The sequence below is a fragment of the Notechis scutatus genome, chromosome 1 (genome assembly GCF_049901735.1).
Source record: "Notechis scutatus isolate UNSWTSFEM ecotype Mainland chromosome 1, rNotScu1.2, whole genome shotgun sequence".
NCBI lineage: Eukaryota > Metazoa > Chordata > Lepidosauria > Squamata > Elapidae > Notechis > Notechis scutatus.
Window position 1 is genome coordinate 74,592,512 of NC_142009.1, and position 18,660 is coordinate 74,611,171.

The 18,660-nt window shown below is 40.4% G+C and overlaps 1 protein-coding gene across 2 annotated transcripts in view; it reads right to left on the reverse strand.

Moving 5' to 3' along the window:
• Window positions 1-2,661: 2,661 nt before the first annotated feature.
• DISC1 (DISC1 scaffold protein) overlaps window positions 2,662-18,660 on the reverse strand; it is a 152,817-nt gene continuing 136,818 nt past the window's right edge. For both annotated transcript variants that reach the window (XM_087967947.1, XM_026669446.2), the window contains one exon: window positions 2,662-3,027. In XM_087967947.1, coding sequence (XP_087824073.1) covers window positions 2,896-3,027 — 132 coding nt within the window. In that variant the 3' untranslated portion in view covers window positions 2,662-2,895. The remainder of the gene's footprint in view (window positions 3,028-18,660) is intronic.

The window sequence follows — 18,660 nt, forward strand, 5'->3', positions numbered from 1 at the left end:
TTCTTCTTTTCAACCATGTGTGTTTTGTTTTCTTGAAAATCAGTAAAAGTGGGGTCATAACAATGATAAATTATAAGCATGATGAGTCACCCTGGAAGATGCATCTCCTAATGCGGACAAATGGCACCTTAAAATAATCTTCATCTCCTATGTTATTTTCATTCCTTACATTACGTCTTGATTAACAAGTTTTATCCAGGGAACCATTGTCTTCTGGAGTTTTCAGAAATTCAGGTTCCTTATTCATGGGATTTTATTTGAACAGCATCTAAATGGCCACTGTGTTACAATTTTTGCATAGGAAAAATTGTAGGACAATATGCATGATAAGTAATCCTTGAATATTTTAAGAGGAACTCTGTCCCAAGATATGTATCCTTTATTTGTCAGTAGATGGGAATCTCCTCTATTTGGTAACTCAATTATTTTGTGTACCTTTGGCTGCTTTCAAGGATGGGGGACTGAGAATATAGGCAATGCACATTTCTTCAGTTTGCAATCATCCCTAAGTAGCAATGTTGCCATAAGGCTTGGAACCATGGGAAAGCAGTGTTCACAGTACATTAAAAAGTGCCACAAGGGTGTCAGTTCTGTGTACAAATTCAGCTGAATAAGATGGTAGTGGCCATCAGGAACAACATTACACAAGTGGTTGAGTCCTAACTACCTAAGCACAAATTTTACAAACAGCTAAGTGCATTTTCTTTCTTAAGAGGTCATTAATATTAGAAATATTAGAAATATGCATAAAATAAGTTGGATAATCTAATTTGAGCTCTTTTTACATGGTTTGATTACCGTAAATCTAATGTCAAAATTCCTCATTTCCTTACTAGCCATTTATAGATTTGTAATCCATGCAACTTTATACAGTTAATGGATATTTACTGTTAAAAGTACTCTACTGTAACATTTAATATAAGGTATTATAAAAGTGTAGTTTGGAAATTAGAATTGATATTAACAATAATTTATCTATTCTTAATTTTTCATATTTAGCATGCCATACAACTACGGCAGCACGAAAATGGTTCAGATGAACCTTTATGGGCTCTATGAAAACCAGCATATTTTAATCTGACCTACTTTAGATCAAGCCAGTGAAAAGATTTCACTCAGTTTCAAGAGCACTAGGTAAATGATTTTCTGACAGACTCTGAGGAATTGACTGCTCAGGAATACATCTGATCCATCTGGTAATTTAGAATTATATTAGATGGCTGATAGAAAAAAAAATTGAAAACTATTATGTGTGTGCAAAGCAATAAGTGCAAAAATTTTAGTGCAGTGGAAGCAAAATCTTTGGAAAGCCTCTTGCTACTACAACCAACCTCAAACCTTTCGCTTGTTTCTGTGAAAAGTTCTTCTGATTCATCCCACTCCTTAAGATGGAGAAGATGATCACTGAGTTACATGGGCCCAGTTAAAAATGGCACTATAGTGGCTAAGATTAAGACTGGGAATACTCCAGTTAAAGTCTATAGCTATAAAAATTTACCAAGGGACTTTGCTTGTTCTTTGCTCATCTTTCCTCGGTGGATTATTTTTGTGGAGCTAAACATGAAAGGAGATCCTCTATGTAACTCTTGGAGGAAAGGTGGGAGCTAAATCTAATTACTAGTAATTGTTTGTGATGATGCAAGTAAAGGAAAGGAGGAGGGAAGTAAAAGACCTGAAGCCAAGAGACAATGAGCACAGTGAATACAGAGGCAGAAGCAGGGAGAAAGTTAGATAACCAAGTGCAGAAGATTTGATGAGAGAAGTGAAAATGGGTCTTTGTTACTGGATTAAGAGAGCAAGGCAACAAGCAAATTACAAGGCGAAGCCATAAGATTTTTTAAAAAAATGGATAGAATCAAAAAATATTTTTGAAGGAAGTTGATGAAAGGCAGCTAGCACTCACTAACACAGCTTAAGAAGATTAAAAACCATTATCCTTACCTTATGAGGATTATAATACCTGATCATACACAGAGAGAAGTAGGAAGCATATGTGCCTCATTCTACATGGTATGTTGTACTATATAGCATCCTGCCATTTCTTTCTTTCCTGATGACAATTTATGTAATTTTTAGGCTCCGAGATTCCGCTCTTGATACATTTATTATTGACTTATGTATCTTGATGATAGGATTGACTCCTGCTGAATTCATGGACAAATATTCACCACCTCAAGTTGTCTCTAAACAGCCTCTGGGTCTTCCACTGAAAGTCATATAACCTGTGGAAAAAGTCAGAGTTGGCTATCTGCCTGTTCCCAGAGGCTGGTGAGATAGTATGTTAAAAGTAGAGTGGACTGATTAGTATAAATATATAAATATGAAATAGATTTGTTTTGCCCTTGCCAAAAATCTATTTTTAAATGGATTTATTTTGCCTTTGAAAAAATTATATAAGTAGTATGAAAAGTAGGGTAGCAGAGGAAAGTGATAACATGACTGATTAGAATCTTTCAGTAGAACTAAACAAAAGGCTTTCCCCACCCTTGAATGGCCAATACTTCAAATTAAAAGTCTGTATGAGATGAGCACAGATAATTATGTGATTTACTGGAATTCTATGCTCAGCATAAGCTAATCTGCTTCCCTTTAAAAATGTTTTTTAGATGCATGCTCATGAAACAATGTTTTCTTTTCCAGTCTTCTAGTCGATGCTGTAACTAGGTATTCATTACTTTTACTTTATAGCACTCAAAAGCATATTAACAGATTGTTAAAAAGTTCTTTCTCATCAATCCAATTCAGTAGCTTTTAAACTATTTAAACTTATTTGGCTAGTTTATATTTTTAGGAAGCAATGCTACAATAGTTATCTGAAGCAAGATTCACACAAGGCAAGTTTCAATGCAGGAGTTGAATGCAACCTCTTCTGTTGGGAATACTTGATACAACACATCACAAAAGGATATGAACAAGGTCTTCATCGTAACTACAGGCTGCTAGCTGAAGTTGCTCTTCCAAGAATACTAGCTTCTTGCTTATTCTTTCACATTTTTCTTTGAATTCTGTAGAAAGCATATCGAATTCCTGTAAGTACATAAAAAATATGAAAAGGAAATGATTCTCATACACTCAGTTGTTATTACCATAATTGGTGTTTGATAATATTTCACTGCTCAAAAGCAAATGAAACTCTATAGCTGCAGATATAACCTCAAACGCTTATCAGAAGTGAGATAGCTGGGAACCTTATGTTAAGGAGGACTATTTCAAAGAGATAATCTCTCTCTTTCTCTCTCCCTCTCTCTCTCTCTCTCTCTCTCTGTGTGTGTGTGTGTGTGTATGTGTGTGTGTGTAGACACATGCATACTTTCAGCTGATTGTGCAAGTCTCTTTGCTGTGCACTGGTTTCATATATAATTGGACCAATGGATTTGTTCCACACTTATCAAGCTGAAATTTATGCAACAGGAGATTAAGCCTTAGTTCTTATTAAGGTGGTAAAGTTCTTTCGAGACTATGCGGTTTGGTAATTTAGAAAGTGGTGCTTGATATCCAACTAATGCTGCAAGAAGTGTTACTGCAAATTCAATTCCATGGTTGCCACACTAAATTATTGTGATAGCTTTGCTCATTGCAACTGTTGACAGTCAAAGCAACTCTTCTATATGCCTATGGAAACATAATGTAATTTGTGATTTTGGGAACTATGACAAAGTATCAATTTTACATCAAACAGTCTGAGATCCTCTTTGTTTTTTTCACATTTAATTATTCTCTGTATTATTAACACAAAACAAGTAGGATGTATATAATAGTCTTACAGTCTAATTATTATGGTTCACTGTACAGTCATTCAGATGTTCAGACTAGATTTGGAATGTTTATCCACCTATCAAATATTATTATTATCACTGGCCCCACTTTCTTCCTGCCGGTTTTATATTGCTCCCCAAAATAATACAACTGTTTTTCACTCTGCTTTTAGGTACTCTTCCACTTTAAACATAATTGCAAGCAAGCAAGCAAGCAAGCAAGCAAGCAAGCAAGCAAGCAAGCAAGCAAGGAAGGAAGGAAGGAAGGAAGGAAGGAAGGAAGGAAGGAAGGAAGGAAGGAAGGAATCTGATTTTGCAGGATGTTTGTACCAATGTTTAGAAAGAAAGCTTTTGACATTCAGAATCCCTAAAATGGTCCCTATAGAACAGGGGTCCCCAAACTTGGCAATTTTAAGACTTGTGGACATCAATTCCCAAAATAGCTATGCTGGCTGGAGAATTTTGGGGCTTGAAGTCCACAAGTCTTAAAGTTACGAAGTTTGGAGACCTCTGCTATAGAACTTTATAATAATTGTATTTGATTTAATATTACCCCATAAAATTCTATTAGAAGATAGGTTTACATTAGGTGTCAATGTAGAACAAGTTTTTAAAAACATGGCCAATCAGACTGAAGAAGAGAAGGAGAATCTTTGTATATTGGTCATAAATGTTTTGGGGAACTTCTGAGTGAAAGACAACAATGAATAACTCATCTCTCAAACTGTTAAATAGTTCTTCAGTATTTATAAGGATTTTGCATATTGTTTGGGAGTTGGGAGTACTTGAACAATTTACAAGATTGGGAAGCTTTAAGAAAATATGTTTATGGCTAACAAGCGCTAAACACAGTTAAGTGTTGCTCATTTACAAATTTACAAGGCAACCACTCATGAAATTATTTATTTTCTTTGTTTTGAAAATACACATTGCCAAATGAATTACTGATTATCAAAAAGCATGTACATCTCAGAATCAGTGCTGAAGAAAGCTTCTATATATTTAGGAATATGATCTATTCACGATTATTACTTGAACTAAATACTGGATGTTGGTAGGAAGAGCTTTCATCTTAAGCTCATAATATTCCACATTTATCAGTGAAAGTAATGAAAATTATAAAGTCCCATCTAATTTCCTCTTTGTGGACTTCATCCAAGTAGAACCATCATAATTCAAAGCAGTCAATGTTTTATTTATTTTAAGTATAGAAACTAAGCTGCAATTCCAGTGTTGATTTATTGAGTGCTTCAGCTGAATCTAACCAAACAACACCACTATATATGGCTATAGGTCAGACTCCCACTTCAATCACAGTAGAGACAGCCAACACTGATTTAAAAATGTTAGTTGCTATAAACAAAATTAGACATTGTGAAAGTTGTGACCTTTTGAATGTTTGCTATCTTCATATCTTCTCTCCCCCAGCCGAATCACAATACTTGAGCATACTGTTTAAAACTCAGATTATACAATTGTATATAGCCTGTATTCAAGTCTCTGCTTTCTATGCAGTTTTCTGGATGTTTTGAGAAACTGGGTGTATCTTTACTATGAATATATCTACTTTGATCTTTCTTGCTTGCACATTTGCTAAATCAGGTAGAGTTTCTCTCACCTGTCATCCAAACCAAAGATTGTGACTCGTTGCTCATTTACAAACTAAGATGTTAAATCATGGCTTTTTCACTCATGAACTCTGGCCTCTTTTGAAGTTACTAATCAGGACCTCTAATAAAATTGCATCCCATTCAAACCTTTCATTATTATTATTATTTTATTTATTTTTAAAATGGTGCTAACAGCAAGGAACAGAATGGGTACAAGCAAGCTACATGTATAAATGCATAATTTATATAATCATCTTCAATTCTTGATGAAGCATTTTGTGCAAATTCAGCCATTACAGCTCCATTAATAACTGACAGTAATATAAAATATGGTTCATCTACATTCCTTGAAAAAAAATATGATATACAAGCAATTAAAAATAGAAAAAATAAAAATGTGTGTGCTGTATTAGCATACTCCAAACCCTCGCAAATGATTGGTCCGGATGGACAGCGACCTGATTGGTCGAAACCCCGGCCGTGATTGGAGCGCTAAGGATCTACCGCGATTGGCTGTGCCAGTCGCGGGAGATTCAAAGCGCTGCCATTGGCCACCGAGCCGCAAGCCAGCCCTATATGAAGGGCTGCCGCGGCTTGTATTCTCCAGACTATTCCTATTCTAAATAAAGAGCTGAACTCTCTAGAATGGTCTCACGTCTCATTCGACCCGATCCACCTCAGATCTAACACTGGCGACGAAGGTGGGATCGTGAGACAAAGGAGACCACCCAGCACGTGGCGAGGCGGCGCACACTAGCGAGCACCATGGCCGGCCTCAACTCACCACCCGCACCCTTCAACCCTGCTACCGACGACTGGGAATCCTACACCGATAGGTTCCAGATGTTCCTCGAGAGTAGCAATCTCAAGGATGCCAACGGCCACAAGAAACGGGCCGTATTCCTCACACACTGCGGGCCGGCAGTGTTTAAGATGGCCAAAGCCTTGGCCAAGCCAGAGGACGTCAAGACCATGGAGTGGGGCGACCTCGAGCCCCTGCTATGGAGCCACTACGCCCCTGTCGTGCCCATCCTCATCCGGCGGCATGATTTCTACAGGCGGGACCAGCGCAAGGGCGAGGGACTTGGCGACTTCCTAGCGGCCCTTCGAGATTTGGGTGGCCTGTGCGAGTTCGCTGACCTGGACGAGGCCCTGCGAGAACGCGTCGTCCTGGGACTCCGAGACCCCGTTCTCCAGAGCCGCATCATGGTGAAGGGCGACATCTCCCTCGCCGATGCACTCACGGAGGTAGCCGCAGCCAAGGCGGCAAGGAAATCAGCGGCTCGGATGCGGCAATCGAGCATCACGCCACGAACAGCGACGAGCAAGACGACACCGAACCCTGAGAAGCGCCCCGGGGTCGACCACCGGGACACAACCACACACCACGGCGACATTGACTCCTTCTCAGACACCGAAGACGAGGAGGAGGAAATCCACCGCCTGCAAACAGCCCGAGAGCGACGGGAAGCCCGGGGTCGTAAGTCGAGGTTCCAGTGCGCCAGCTGCGCAGGCGATCACCCCCGTTCAGATTGCCGGTTCCTCGATGCCGTTTGCCGGCAGTGCGAGAAACGAGGGCACATCGCCAAGGTGTGCAGAAACAAGAAGCACTACAGCCCGAGGCGACGAGCAGCCACGAGGCGACAGAACACCCCCACCAGATACCGAGACCGCCAGCCTGAGAGCCGTTGGAGCCAAGAGGGTCGGAACAGGCGACTAAACGAGGCAAGACAGAGGGAGGAAACACACCAGACCTTCGTCGTCGGCCATTCATCCACAAGCGACGCAAGAAAAGTATACGTGACAGTGGGGATAGAAGACCAGCCATGCAACATGGAGGTGGACTCCGGGTCCTTCCTCTCCATGGTCTCGTGGCACACTGGAAGACCAAACACTAACCCTCAAGGACTACCAGGGAAACTGCATCCCTGTAGTCGGCAGAGGCCATTTCAAAGTCACCTTTAAGAACCACACCGAGGTGCTGCCCCTGACCATCGTCAACCGGGATCGGCCAAGCCTGCTGGGGCTACAGTGGTTCACACCCCTAGGCATTGAAGTAACTGGAATCCACCACATCGCAGAGTTGGACTGGGAAGCGGCGCTCGTAGAGGACTTCCGGGAAGTTTTCGACGACAGCCTAGGCAAGTACCGGGGGTCCCCCATATCTTTCAATATTGACCCGACCATCGCACCGATCCGCCTTAAGCCCAGACAAGTGCCATTTGCCCTCAAGCCCAAGATCGATGAGCAGCTAGATAAGCTCATCGCGCAAGGGGTACTGGAGCCAATCGACCATGCCAGGTGGGAGACCCCCATAGTCACCCCCATCAAGCCAGATGGGTCCGTAAGAATTTGTGGGGACTATAAGGCCACCCTAAACCACGCGCTCCAGCAAAGCGCATACCCCGTCCCAGTTGTGTAACACCTCCTGCACTCACTGGGGGGAGGCCGGGTCTTCGCAAAGCTCGACCTGGCACAAGCCTATCAGCAACTGCCGGTCGACGCCGAAACCGCCGAAGCCCAGACCATCGTAATGCACCGGGGGGCTTTCCGTTGCAACCGGCTCCAGTTCGGAGTCAGCGTGGCACCCGGGGTCTTCCAAAGCCTCATGGAAAGACTCCTCCAGGGCATAGAGGGGGTGGTGCCCTACTTTGACGACGTCTTGGTGGCCGCGAAAAACGAAAGGCAACTAGAAACCCGGTTGAGGGAGGTACTGAAGAAATTCAGAGACTCGGGACTCAAAGTCAAAAAAGGGAAGTGCCAGCTACGGGCTGAAAGGGTCGAGTTCCTAGGGTACCTCCTAGACAAACATGGCATCCACCCCACAGAAAAGAAACTGAGAGCCATAAGGGAGGTGCCACGACCCAAAAGCAAAATGGAACTGCAGGCTTTCTTGGGACTGTTAAACTTTTACAATGTCTTCCTACCTCAAAAGGCAACCGTAGTGGAACCGTTGCATAGGCTATTAGATAAAACAGCCACCTGGACCTGGGGAGCACGAGAGGAGAGCGCCTTCAACAACACAAAGAACCTGCTAACATCTGACACGGTACTAATCCAGTACAGCGAGACCCTGCCATTAACCGTGACGTGCGACGCATCGCCCTTTGGAATCGGGTGCCATCCTCAGCCACCAGCTACCAGACGGGAGGGAAGCACCCATCGCCTTCTCATCAAGGACACTCTCAAAGCCGGAGCGCAACTACAGCCAGCTCGACAAAGAAGCCCTAGCAGTCGTCGCCGGCGTCAAAAAATTCCACGAATACCTTTACGGTAGGACTTTTACAATCATCACGGACCACAAGCCGCTGCTAGGGATCCTGGCAGGAAATAAGGCCACACCGAACATTCTTTCTCCGAGAATGACAAGGTGGTCTGAATTCCTGTCAGCATACAGCTACCAGCTGGTTCACCGGCCCGGAAAGGACATCGCCCACGCAGACGCCCTGAGCCGTTCACCCCTGCCAGACCTAGACGACGACCCGGCACCCACAACAAAGGTACTGCAAATAGAAACAATAACCAACCCACTAGTGACCGTGCCAGACATTGCCAGAGAAACAAATAAAGACAAGCGGCTGGCGCGAGTCATAAGCTGGGTTGGAAAAGGGTGGCCGGAAGGAGACAAGGACGAACTATTCAGACCCTTCAGAAACAGACAAACTGAACTCTTTACCGAGAAGGGCTGTATACTTTGGGGGGACAGAGTGGTAATTCCGGAAACCTTGCAAGAAAGAGTATTGGGGATGCTGCATGAGGGGCACCCAGGGATGGTTAAGATGAAAAGCCTGGCCAGAAGCTATGCATGGTGGCCAGGCATGGACAAACAAATCGAAACCTGGGTAGCCAAATGCAAACAGTGCCAAGAGTCCAGACCCAGTCCTCCCGCTGCCCCAATACTGGAGTGGGAAACACCAAGAGGACCGTGGTCTCGGATTCACATAGATTTCGCGGGACCAACCAAGGGGCACATGTACCTCATCACTGTAGACGCTTACTCCAACTGGCTGGAGGTAAGCACCATGAAATCAACCACAACAGAGGCAGTAATAAGGAAACTGGGTAAACTCTTTGCCACACACGGCCTGCCAGACGTAATAGTGTCGGACAACGGCCCCCAGTTCACCGCACTAGCGTTCGAACAATTCCTGGCAGGCCAAGGCATACACCATGCGTTAACCGCGCTGGCAAATCCGGCGGCGAACTGACGGGCGGAACGCATGGTACAATACACAAAGAAAGCCATACAGAAGATAGAAACAAACAACATACAAGATAAGATCAATAAAATGCTCCTCATCCAACACATCACACCGAGCGCAACCACAAATAGAAGCCTGGCAGAACTAATGATGGGCAGAAAACTACGATCAACACTAGACAGAATGCACCCCACATACACCCCTGACAAACCCCCGGGCTCCTCCAGCAAGCATAGAACATTTAACATAGGCGATACCGTATACGCAAAAAACCTAGCGGGAGAGCCACTCTGGATACCAGCAACGATCACCCAAATAACCGGCCCCTTATCGTACCGACTAGAAACAAGCGACGGGAAAAACTGGAAACGGCACATCAACCAACTAAGGTCCAGAATAGCCAACAACCAGACACCCGAGCAGGAAACTAGAAGGGGGGGACACCAGAAAGCATTAAAGAAAGAGGGACACCCCTAGCGCAAGCTGAACAACCCCCACCCGGAACAAATAACCCACAAATAAACCGGTCCTACTCACCAGTAAACACAAAACCACCAGAGCAGGAAACCCCAGAACCATCACCGGGAAGAAGCAGCCAGGCCAGCTCAACCAGCCCGGGAAGACCCGGTGGGAACAACAGAAGCGGCTGCTCAACCAGCCCGAGTAGACCAGGAGGGAGCGACCAAGAAAGGCCCAGCCCGACCTTCCAGGCGGTTCCATCCCTGGGAACCAGAGCGACAGAAAGGCCCTCCGAACCGGTCGACAACTACACGGGAACTGAACCGCGCAGGTCAACTAGACAGGTACGAAGCCCCGCCTACCTGTGCGACTACATCACGACGCACCGACAGACGAAACCAAGAGGGGAGGGGTGTGCTGTATTAGCATACTCCAAACCCTCGCAACTGATTGGTCCGGACAGACAGTGACCTGATTGGTCGAAACCCCGGCCGTGATTGGAGCACTAAGGATCTACCGCGATTGGCTGTGCCAGTCGCGGGAGATTCAAAGCGCTGCCATTGGCCACCGAGCCGCAAGCCAGCCCTATATGAAGGGCTGCCGCGGCTTGTATTTTCCAGACTATTCCTATTCTAAATAAAGAGCTGAACTCACTAGAATGGTCTCGCGTCTCATTCGACCCGATCCACCTCAGATCTAACAATGTGTATACTGAAACTGTTATTTCAAATTTAATTAGAAACAAAATATAGGCATATTAGGAGAAATAATATGAATATAGATGCACACACACACATAATATACCTATCGGTTTTTTAAGAAATGCAATTAAAAATATAATGTATAATTAACTATGACCTTGGTCTGGAACGTGTGACTCATTAGGTTTGGGGGATTATCCTGTTTTCCTCCTGAATATCATTTCTTCCCTCCCTCCCTCTCTCTCTCCCTTATAATTGCCATTTTGTGTAGTATAAATAGAATTTAGATGGGTCACAAGGAAAAGTCCACATCAAGAGTAGGAATCCTACACTTGGTTCCACCCACCCCACCCAGCGTAAATTAAAATTAACCAAATGCAATCTACTTAATGGAATGTGTGTGGGGGGGGGGAATTTGTAGAGGTACTTTTGCTCTCAGAATTTCATATTTTTCATAACTGGAGATAATCTCCTTTTTTAATCAGAATCATTATTTTATTCATTTACAAATTTTGACAGAATTAACTAAAGAAATTAATAGTCCAAAGCTGATACAAAATAAAGAATAGCTCAAATGAAAAGGTAATCATTTATCTTTATGTCATCTCTATCAGTCATTCTCTTTAAAAATAACATAAAACCTTTTCACTTTAATTTCAAAAATAAATGCCACTCAGTCGGTCCTATGCTTATTAGTGTCACTGCTAAAAAATTTATCTGCCTGATCTACTAATTATATATAAAAGCTAGTGACACTGAAACTATTTTAAATATTTCCCAGGTGAAATTCTGCTATGCAGTCAGTGTATGTATAAAAAACATCCTTGTCGGCATGTTAGCCAAATGGCAGTCTAAAACAGCTAAGTTGATCTACAGTTACAAGCAACTAGCTTTCATTCTGGAAGCTCCTTCTAGTCTTTTCTGTTAATTAAAAATAATACTTTTAAACTGAGCATTCGGAGGAAGTAAAACTCTGCTTCCATGAAGGAGACTAATATACCATAGTAAAGTTAAATCCCTACTTTTATGAGGATGACAGGTTTCCAGGCCTTCTAGATTTTCCAATATTTAGTTGGTTCATTGGTTGGCTGGCTGGTTAAATGCCCATCGCTGTGAGATGGCAGGAAAACTTTGTTGATAGCAAAAGGAAGCTGCTAACTGCTTTTAACAAGGGAGGGAGGGAGGAAGGAACGAAGGAACGAAGGAAAGGCAGTTGAAGTGGTAGGCCAAGAAGTGTTCTAACCCAAACCAAACCTTGTTCCAAGGAAACAAACATGAAACAGAGGTAACAGCAAAACCTTTTAATGATTCTTTACAAATTCCGTTCCTTCACAGTTAAAAGGCTGTTTCAAACTAATTATCTCTGATAAGAATGAGCCTTGCCAAGGTTGTGCAAAGCTGCCAAGAATACTAGATAAAGTTACTAAGAAATATTTCAAACACAAAGAGTCTCCAAACATCATCCAAGATACTCTGAACGTCCACAAGGCTTGAGAGCAAAAACTTCTTTGCTTCCTGCAAAGAACTCTGGTTTCTCAGCTGGCTTTTATCTCTTAAGGGAGGGGCCATTACCTTGCAGCCTTACTCCTGAGTCGCCCATGCTGCTGCAGCTGCTCTTTTCTTCAAGCAGCCCTGCATGCATGCTCACTGGGCACAGGCTCCTCGGGGACCTCTTCATCACTAATGCCAGCCTCCACAATTTCTGAAGGCAGCATTCCACTCCCTGATGGTCTTGGTCCCATCCCTGCATCACACACAGGCCCCTCATCTGAGTCCTCACTCTCTGAGACCTCAGCCATCTGCACCTGCTGCCGGCGAACCACAACAAGAAGACCCTCCACATCCCCCATCTGGCAGACACTTATGAGCAAGTGGTAAAGGAGTATGGGGCAAGAGCAAAAGAGGATGCCAGCAAAATATGGAGACCAAAAGATTTCTAGGTAAGATAAGAATGCTGAAGAGAAATGTTCCAAACGAAAGGAAATGAGGTTAAAGAAAGATAGAAATAATGTACTGAAACTGCCTAGAAACAATATTCTAGAATGAAAGAAACATTTGTAGGGAGAGAATGAAAAGAAGAACACAGCTATACACTGAGAGAGAAATATGAAATGATCAAGCAGTTTTGAGAAACAATCAAGAAACAATCAAAGAGAGAGTAAGAGAAAGAGTAAGTGATCCTCATCAAAAGAGACTATTCACCCAGCCCAAAAAGGAACAAAAAAGATCCATTAACTCCAAACTTAACATCAAACCAACAATCAAGTAAGTACAAATATTCTTTATGGAAGCACACGCTCACCAAACCAGTTGTTAATCTGGTTGCAGCTCACCACTGTCATCAACCACATCTTTTTTGTTTTGAGAAAACCTTCCTCAATCTATTTCAGATCTATGCTAGGACTATATTTACAATCCTAGGCTGATAAAATGTATAACTATACTGAAGAATAGGAAAAAGGCCAGGAACTTTCCAAATAGACATACAGTACACTAATTGTCAGGGTTCCAACCAATGCCCTAATTAAACCATGAGCCTCGAGCCAAGTTTCGAAAGAAATCCAGTTATTTATTAGAATAGCAAAATATCATCTACATGAACATATCTGCATTACATATTTGCTGAACACAGAACCTAATGCTTAAAAAACTTTTTTAAAAAATACAACCATCAGGACCCCTCATCAAGAGACAAAACTCTAACGATAGAAAATTGATTGCATTCAAGTAAAAAAAAAATTGTCCATAATCTCTCACAAAATCAAATTCTTAATGAATTCTATAGTTCCTCAGAAAAAAAAAAATCAAAAATCCTGCTCTAAATTACAGGGCTTTGATATTGCTTTTAAGTAAATAATTTTGCTTATTTCTAATAAAAAAAGATAACAAATTATACATTTTAACAAATTATAAACTTAACAAATTATGCAGACATTCCTATATGGAGATTTTTACAGTTCCTTAACTGTCTTATTCTCTCTCTCCCTGATTCACGTAGGTCACGATGTCAAACTCGATTGCGTCACATGACATATCATGACATATTGCGACCTTTTTTGCCTTTGCAGAGCTGGAATGGGCGTGACCTACACATGATGCATCCGGCCCATGGGCCGCCAGTTTGACGCCCCTGACATAGATGTTTCTATTAGATCATTAGCTGCAGAATATTCCTACAGCTCTGGCCACATACAACAACAATGTTCAACAATCATTAAAACTTCCTGCATTCCTAAACTTCTTTCTTTGTATATAACTCTATATTCATCAAAAGATGTCTCAGATGTCTTAATTAGGCAGGAAGCTTTTTGGGATCTCAGATACCATTTTTCTAGTGCTGCCAAGAAGAAAACTTGAGCTCATTTCATAATATTTGTATCGATCAGATTGTCTCATCATGCCATGAACTACTTACATCAATTTGACAGGAGGTCCAAAGAGTACCAAAAAAAGCTGAATACAAAACAAAATTTTTCCATAAGGAATAACGTGCTGAGTCAACAACTGACACCAATATGTTCTAGCTTGTGCGTTGACTACCAAACAAATGATAAATACCAGGACACAATTTTTGCAGTCAAAATGCATTGAGTACCAAATTCAATGAGTTTCAAAGTAGTTGAATACTAAGGCACCACTGTGTAGGATTTTCTCTTCCCTTCCTCTCAGTAAAGAAAGCAAAACATAAAATCTCAATACAATGCTTTGTACTAGAAATAAAGAATTTCATTAATTCAAAAATAGAAGTACACGCTTTCTTAAAGACTTTGCCCTTCATATACCATATATCAAATTCCAGCTCTAGAGGCTATATTAATCTATAGAAATCTTATATAGTGTGCTGACAACAGCAGTGCAGCTAGTTAAAAGTAGCTAACTATTGAATGCGGTATTCTCTACAGAGAAGAATGAAAGCCACAACAAATCCTTAGAGATTCTAGGCCTGTTTAAGGCCATCTCTTTTATCATCTTTTTAAATATAAATTTTATTAAACATTTTTAAGTGAACACAAAACTAACACAAACTAATGCAGAAAAAAAGAGAAAAGAGAGAGAGAGAGAAAAAAACCAAAAGTACAAAGAGAAAGGATAACAGAAATAGAAGCCAAAACATTTTGGGTGCAAACACATATAAATGCAGAAGATTTTAAAAACTAAAATACAATTGAAACCAGAGGCTTTTCTTTGGGGACTAATATATTAGCAACAAGAAAAAAAAATGTGGAACTTTGTTTCATGACAACTGCAAGAAGATTATTATACGCTCAAAAATGGAAAGCTTCGACACTGCCCACAATGGAGGAAAGGTTAGTGAAAATGATAGAACTTGCAGAGCTAGTTAAATTAACCTCTTTGATTAGATAAAAAACATCTACATTTAGGGCTGATTGGAAACCCTTTATAGACTTTTTGCATGAAACAGTAAAAAAAATGCACTTAGGACTTGTGGTTTTGATGATGGAATAATAGAAAATGGCCAGCTTCTTTTTCTATGATTTTTGTAATCGCAGAATGAGAAATAGCTTTGTAATCATTCTTGAATTTGCTGCAAAGGAAATTGGAATCTATCTTTTTTTCCCCTCATGGATGAAAACTGAGTATTCATCCTGACACATACAATACAGCACAGTAATTCAATTGTTACCCTTCTTGCTCTTCTCCTCCTGCCCCCTGCATAGCTTTACTTGCTGTCTTAAATTATTAGAAAATATGCTTTATACTAACAATGAAGGAAGAGTGTAAGCAAATCAATGATCATAATATTAATATTTGTACATATTTGTAAAAAGGTTAATTCTCCTTATGTGCCCTCAAATTCAGTAAAAGACTAAAATGAAACAGCCTAAAGTTGCAAATCCTATCACAGTCCCATCAAAAATGCAACAACATTGATCATACTGGTTTCAGGATAACATTCTGTTTTGTGGACACTCAAATATTGTATATATCTCCTATATTATAATGACTAGATTATGGTTTCCTGCTTCTTTATAGCACAAGAGTGAAGAAAGCTGTGTAACAGAGGTTTTACAGCCTAAAATACTTCTTTTCACTTAGTGAAATGAGAATTATGAAATAATCACTATATTTTTCATTAAACTAACATCAACAAAATGGAATATATCTTAATTTGAAAAGAAATTCACTTTGCAAAATTTGATTATAAAATGTTTTATTTACTTTTTAAAAAAATAATAAAATGGAAACAGTACCTTCCATTTTGGTTATCTCTTTTTTTAATTCTGTATAGCAAAATGCCAAAAATGATTGTCAATGGGTCAAATTAATTCCCCATAATGGGGGAGGGACATTTTCCCATTTGCACAAAAATTCTGTGGAAGATTAATTTTAGTAAATCCCCCCATTATCAGATTTTAAATCTCTTGGAAAAGCACTATTCCCAATACAGTATGTCCTTCCTTTCCTTGGGCAAATGTTTCTTTTCATTTTTTTCAGCTTTTCAGTTTTGCAAATCTGCAAATTATAAATAGAATGAGAGAGAGGGAAATTGGCTCACCTTAGGGGAAAAAAGTCAAATTTCCCAGCATCAATTCTCCAACCTTCATAATTAGCAGTTGCTAGCTATCAAAACAGAATAAAAATATGCTGCTAGATTCTAATTATAATTCCAAATTAGTTGGAGATTCTTTTTGGTAAAGTTTTCATTTAACATATCTATGAATTTTCATGCACCTTTTTGGCAAAAATGTACATATTTGTAATTTTACCTAATATACAGTTTTTGCCAGCAAATATTCCTAATGCAAAAGTTTTGGTACACTATTTGCAGGTATATGTAGGTATATATCCATGTAAAATTACTCTAATTTTTATTTTTATTTTATTTTTCATTAACAAATGGTATTGCAGTTGGCCACCTATGAAGTTGCAAATTAAGTGTGATTTATTTTTTCCTTTATTTAAAAAATGTGAAAATATCTAAGTTTCTACACAAATACAAACTAAGGATCCTTCTCCAATCCTTTATCTGTGCAAAAACAGTGACTGCAACATTTAAAACATTCTTAAAGGTGTATTACAATTTCCTACAAGTGTTTTCAGTGTATAAAATCACAAGGACCTGTCAAGTGTATATCATTCTTTGCATTATTACATGGCCTTTTTAAGACTTTGTTCTCATGAACATGCTCCTTTAGATTCTGCAGGGATTTCTTGGACAGCATTGTTAAGGATGGGTGATGATAGTGAAAAAGAGTCAAAACAGTTCTCATTAGACAGTAAAATATTTAGACAAAAATGAATATTTAATGGGCATGGAATTATGTTAATTTGCAAATTCCTGGAACCATCCTCTTAATGAGAAAGTCAAATAGAATATCAAGGACTTTTGCAAGGGGAATAGTTAATTATCTAATCATAAAATGCCTGATTTTAGGGTACCAGTTCAAGGAGGCAGGGAAATATTACAATGTTCTCAACATATAAGATGAATGCCCAGAACAGAATAAACTGGTACATCCAGTTTGGATAATTCCCATCATGTATATATGCGATACTTTACACAATAAGCATGATACGGAAAAAGATAGGGCTCCGCCAAACTTTAAGATGGAAAGTGTGTAATGCATATATCCTTCTATGTACATTTTTGATCTTTAGTAAAAAAAAAAAAAAAAAGCATGCCCAGCTTTTTCATTTGATGCCAATCAAAGCACTTGGAAAGGTTAAAATCCCCCAGCATGACTTCTCCAGTCCCTGCAATTAGTAGGTGTTAACTATACACAGAAATATGTATACTGCAGGAGATCCTGACTGCACATTTCCACCATCTGTCTAATTAGATTTCTGGGATCCAAATACATGCATATAATTTTTCATTACCTAAGAATGGTAAAGTTAGTTATCCTATCATATTATGAAGATAGAAACTAAGCACCTTGAAATGATATCAGCAATGTAATTATTCTCAGAAATAAAGCTATTGGGCAAAGATATTTAGGTCAAACCTGAAGCAAATTATTTCTGAGAAACTTTTCAGAAAGATCCCAACCTCCTCTATATCTTTAAGAAAATCTTAAAGATAGAAAATATTCTGAACCAACCTAATTGCGTGAAGTGAATTTTTCTGAGGTCCATATTTTCCCAAAGAAATTTGTAATTTCATCATTCCCGAGTGGGTGATCCTTTTCTCTAGAAAGGAATGAGGGACAAAACATACTGCATGAGAACCAGACCAGGGGTGGGATTCTACCAGTTCGCACCTATTCACTCGAACTGGTTATTAAGATTCTAAGCAGTTCAGAGAACCGGTTGTTAGAAGAAATTACTGGCCTAATCCTGTAAGGAAGGCGGGAAGGAAACATTCTGGTGTTGCTTACAAAAACTGTCTCTCCATTAACCCTTATTACATTCTTGGCAGGACTAGACTTCCTATCTCAGGAACATCTCTGGAGTTTTTTTCCCCTCCTTTGCTGGTACTTTGCTTGTGTGGAGTAACTATTCAAAGTTACAATGGCACTGAAAAAAGTGACTTATGACCATTTTTCACACTTACGACTGTTGCAGCATCCCCACAGTCATGAGAGGCCAGGTGAGGAGATGCATGCCTCAATGTGAGTGATATTGAGTTGGCCACACCCAGCCAATAACATGACCACTAAGCCATGTCCACCCAGTCACATGACCACCAAGCCACGCCACCACCTAAGCCACGCCCACAGAAACGGTTGTTACAAAATTTGAATCCCACCCCTGAACCAGACCTGTATCTCTGGTCTTAAGAGGGTTTGTTGCAGGAATTCATACTTTCAAATTGATTTGGAAGACGTGCTTTGGAACATATAAGCCTAAAAAAGTCAGCCTACTTTCATAGAAATAATTTAGGAGAAAGATGCTGTGCTTGTATGTGTAGGAAGTCTGAAGTACTGGTTTTGAATCATTTAAAGAAGGCTACAGTGGAACCTCAAGTCAC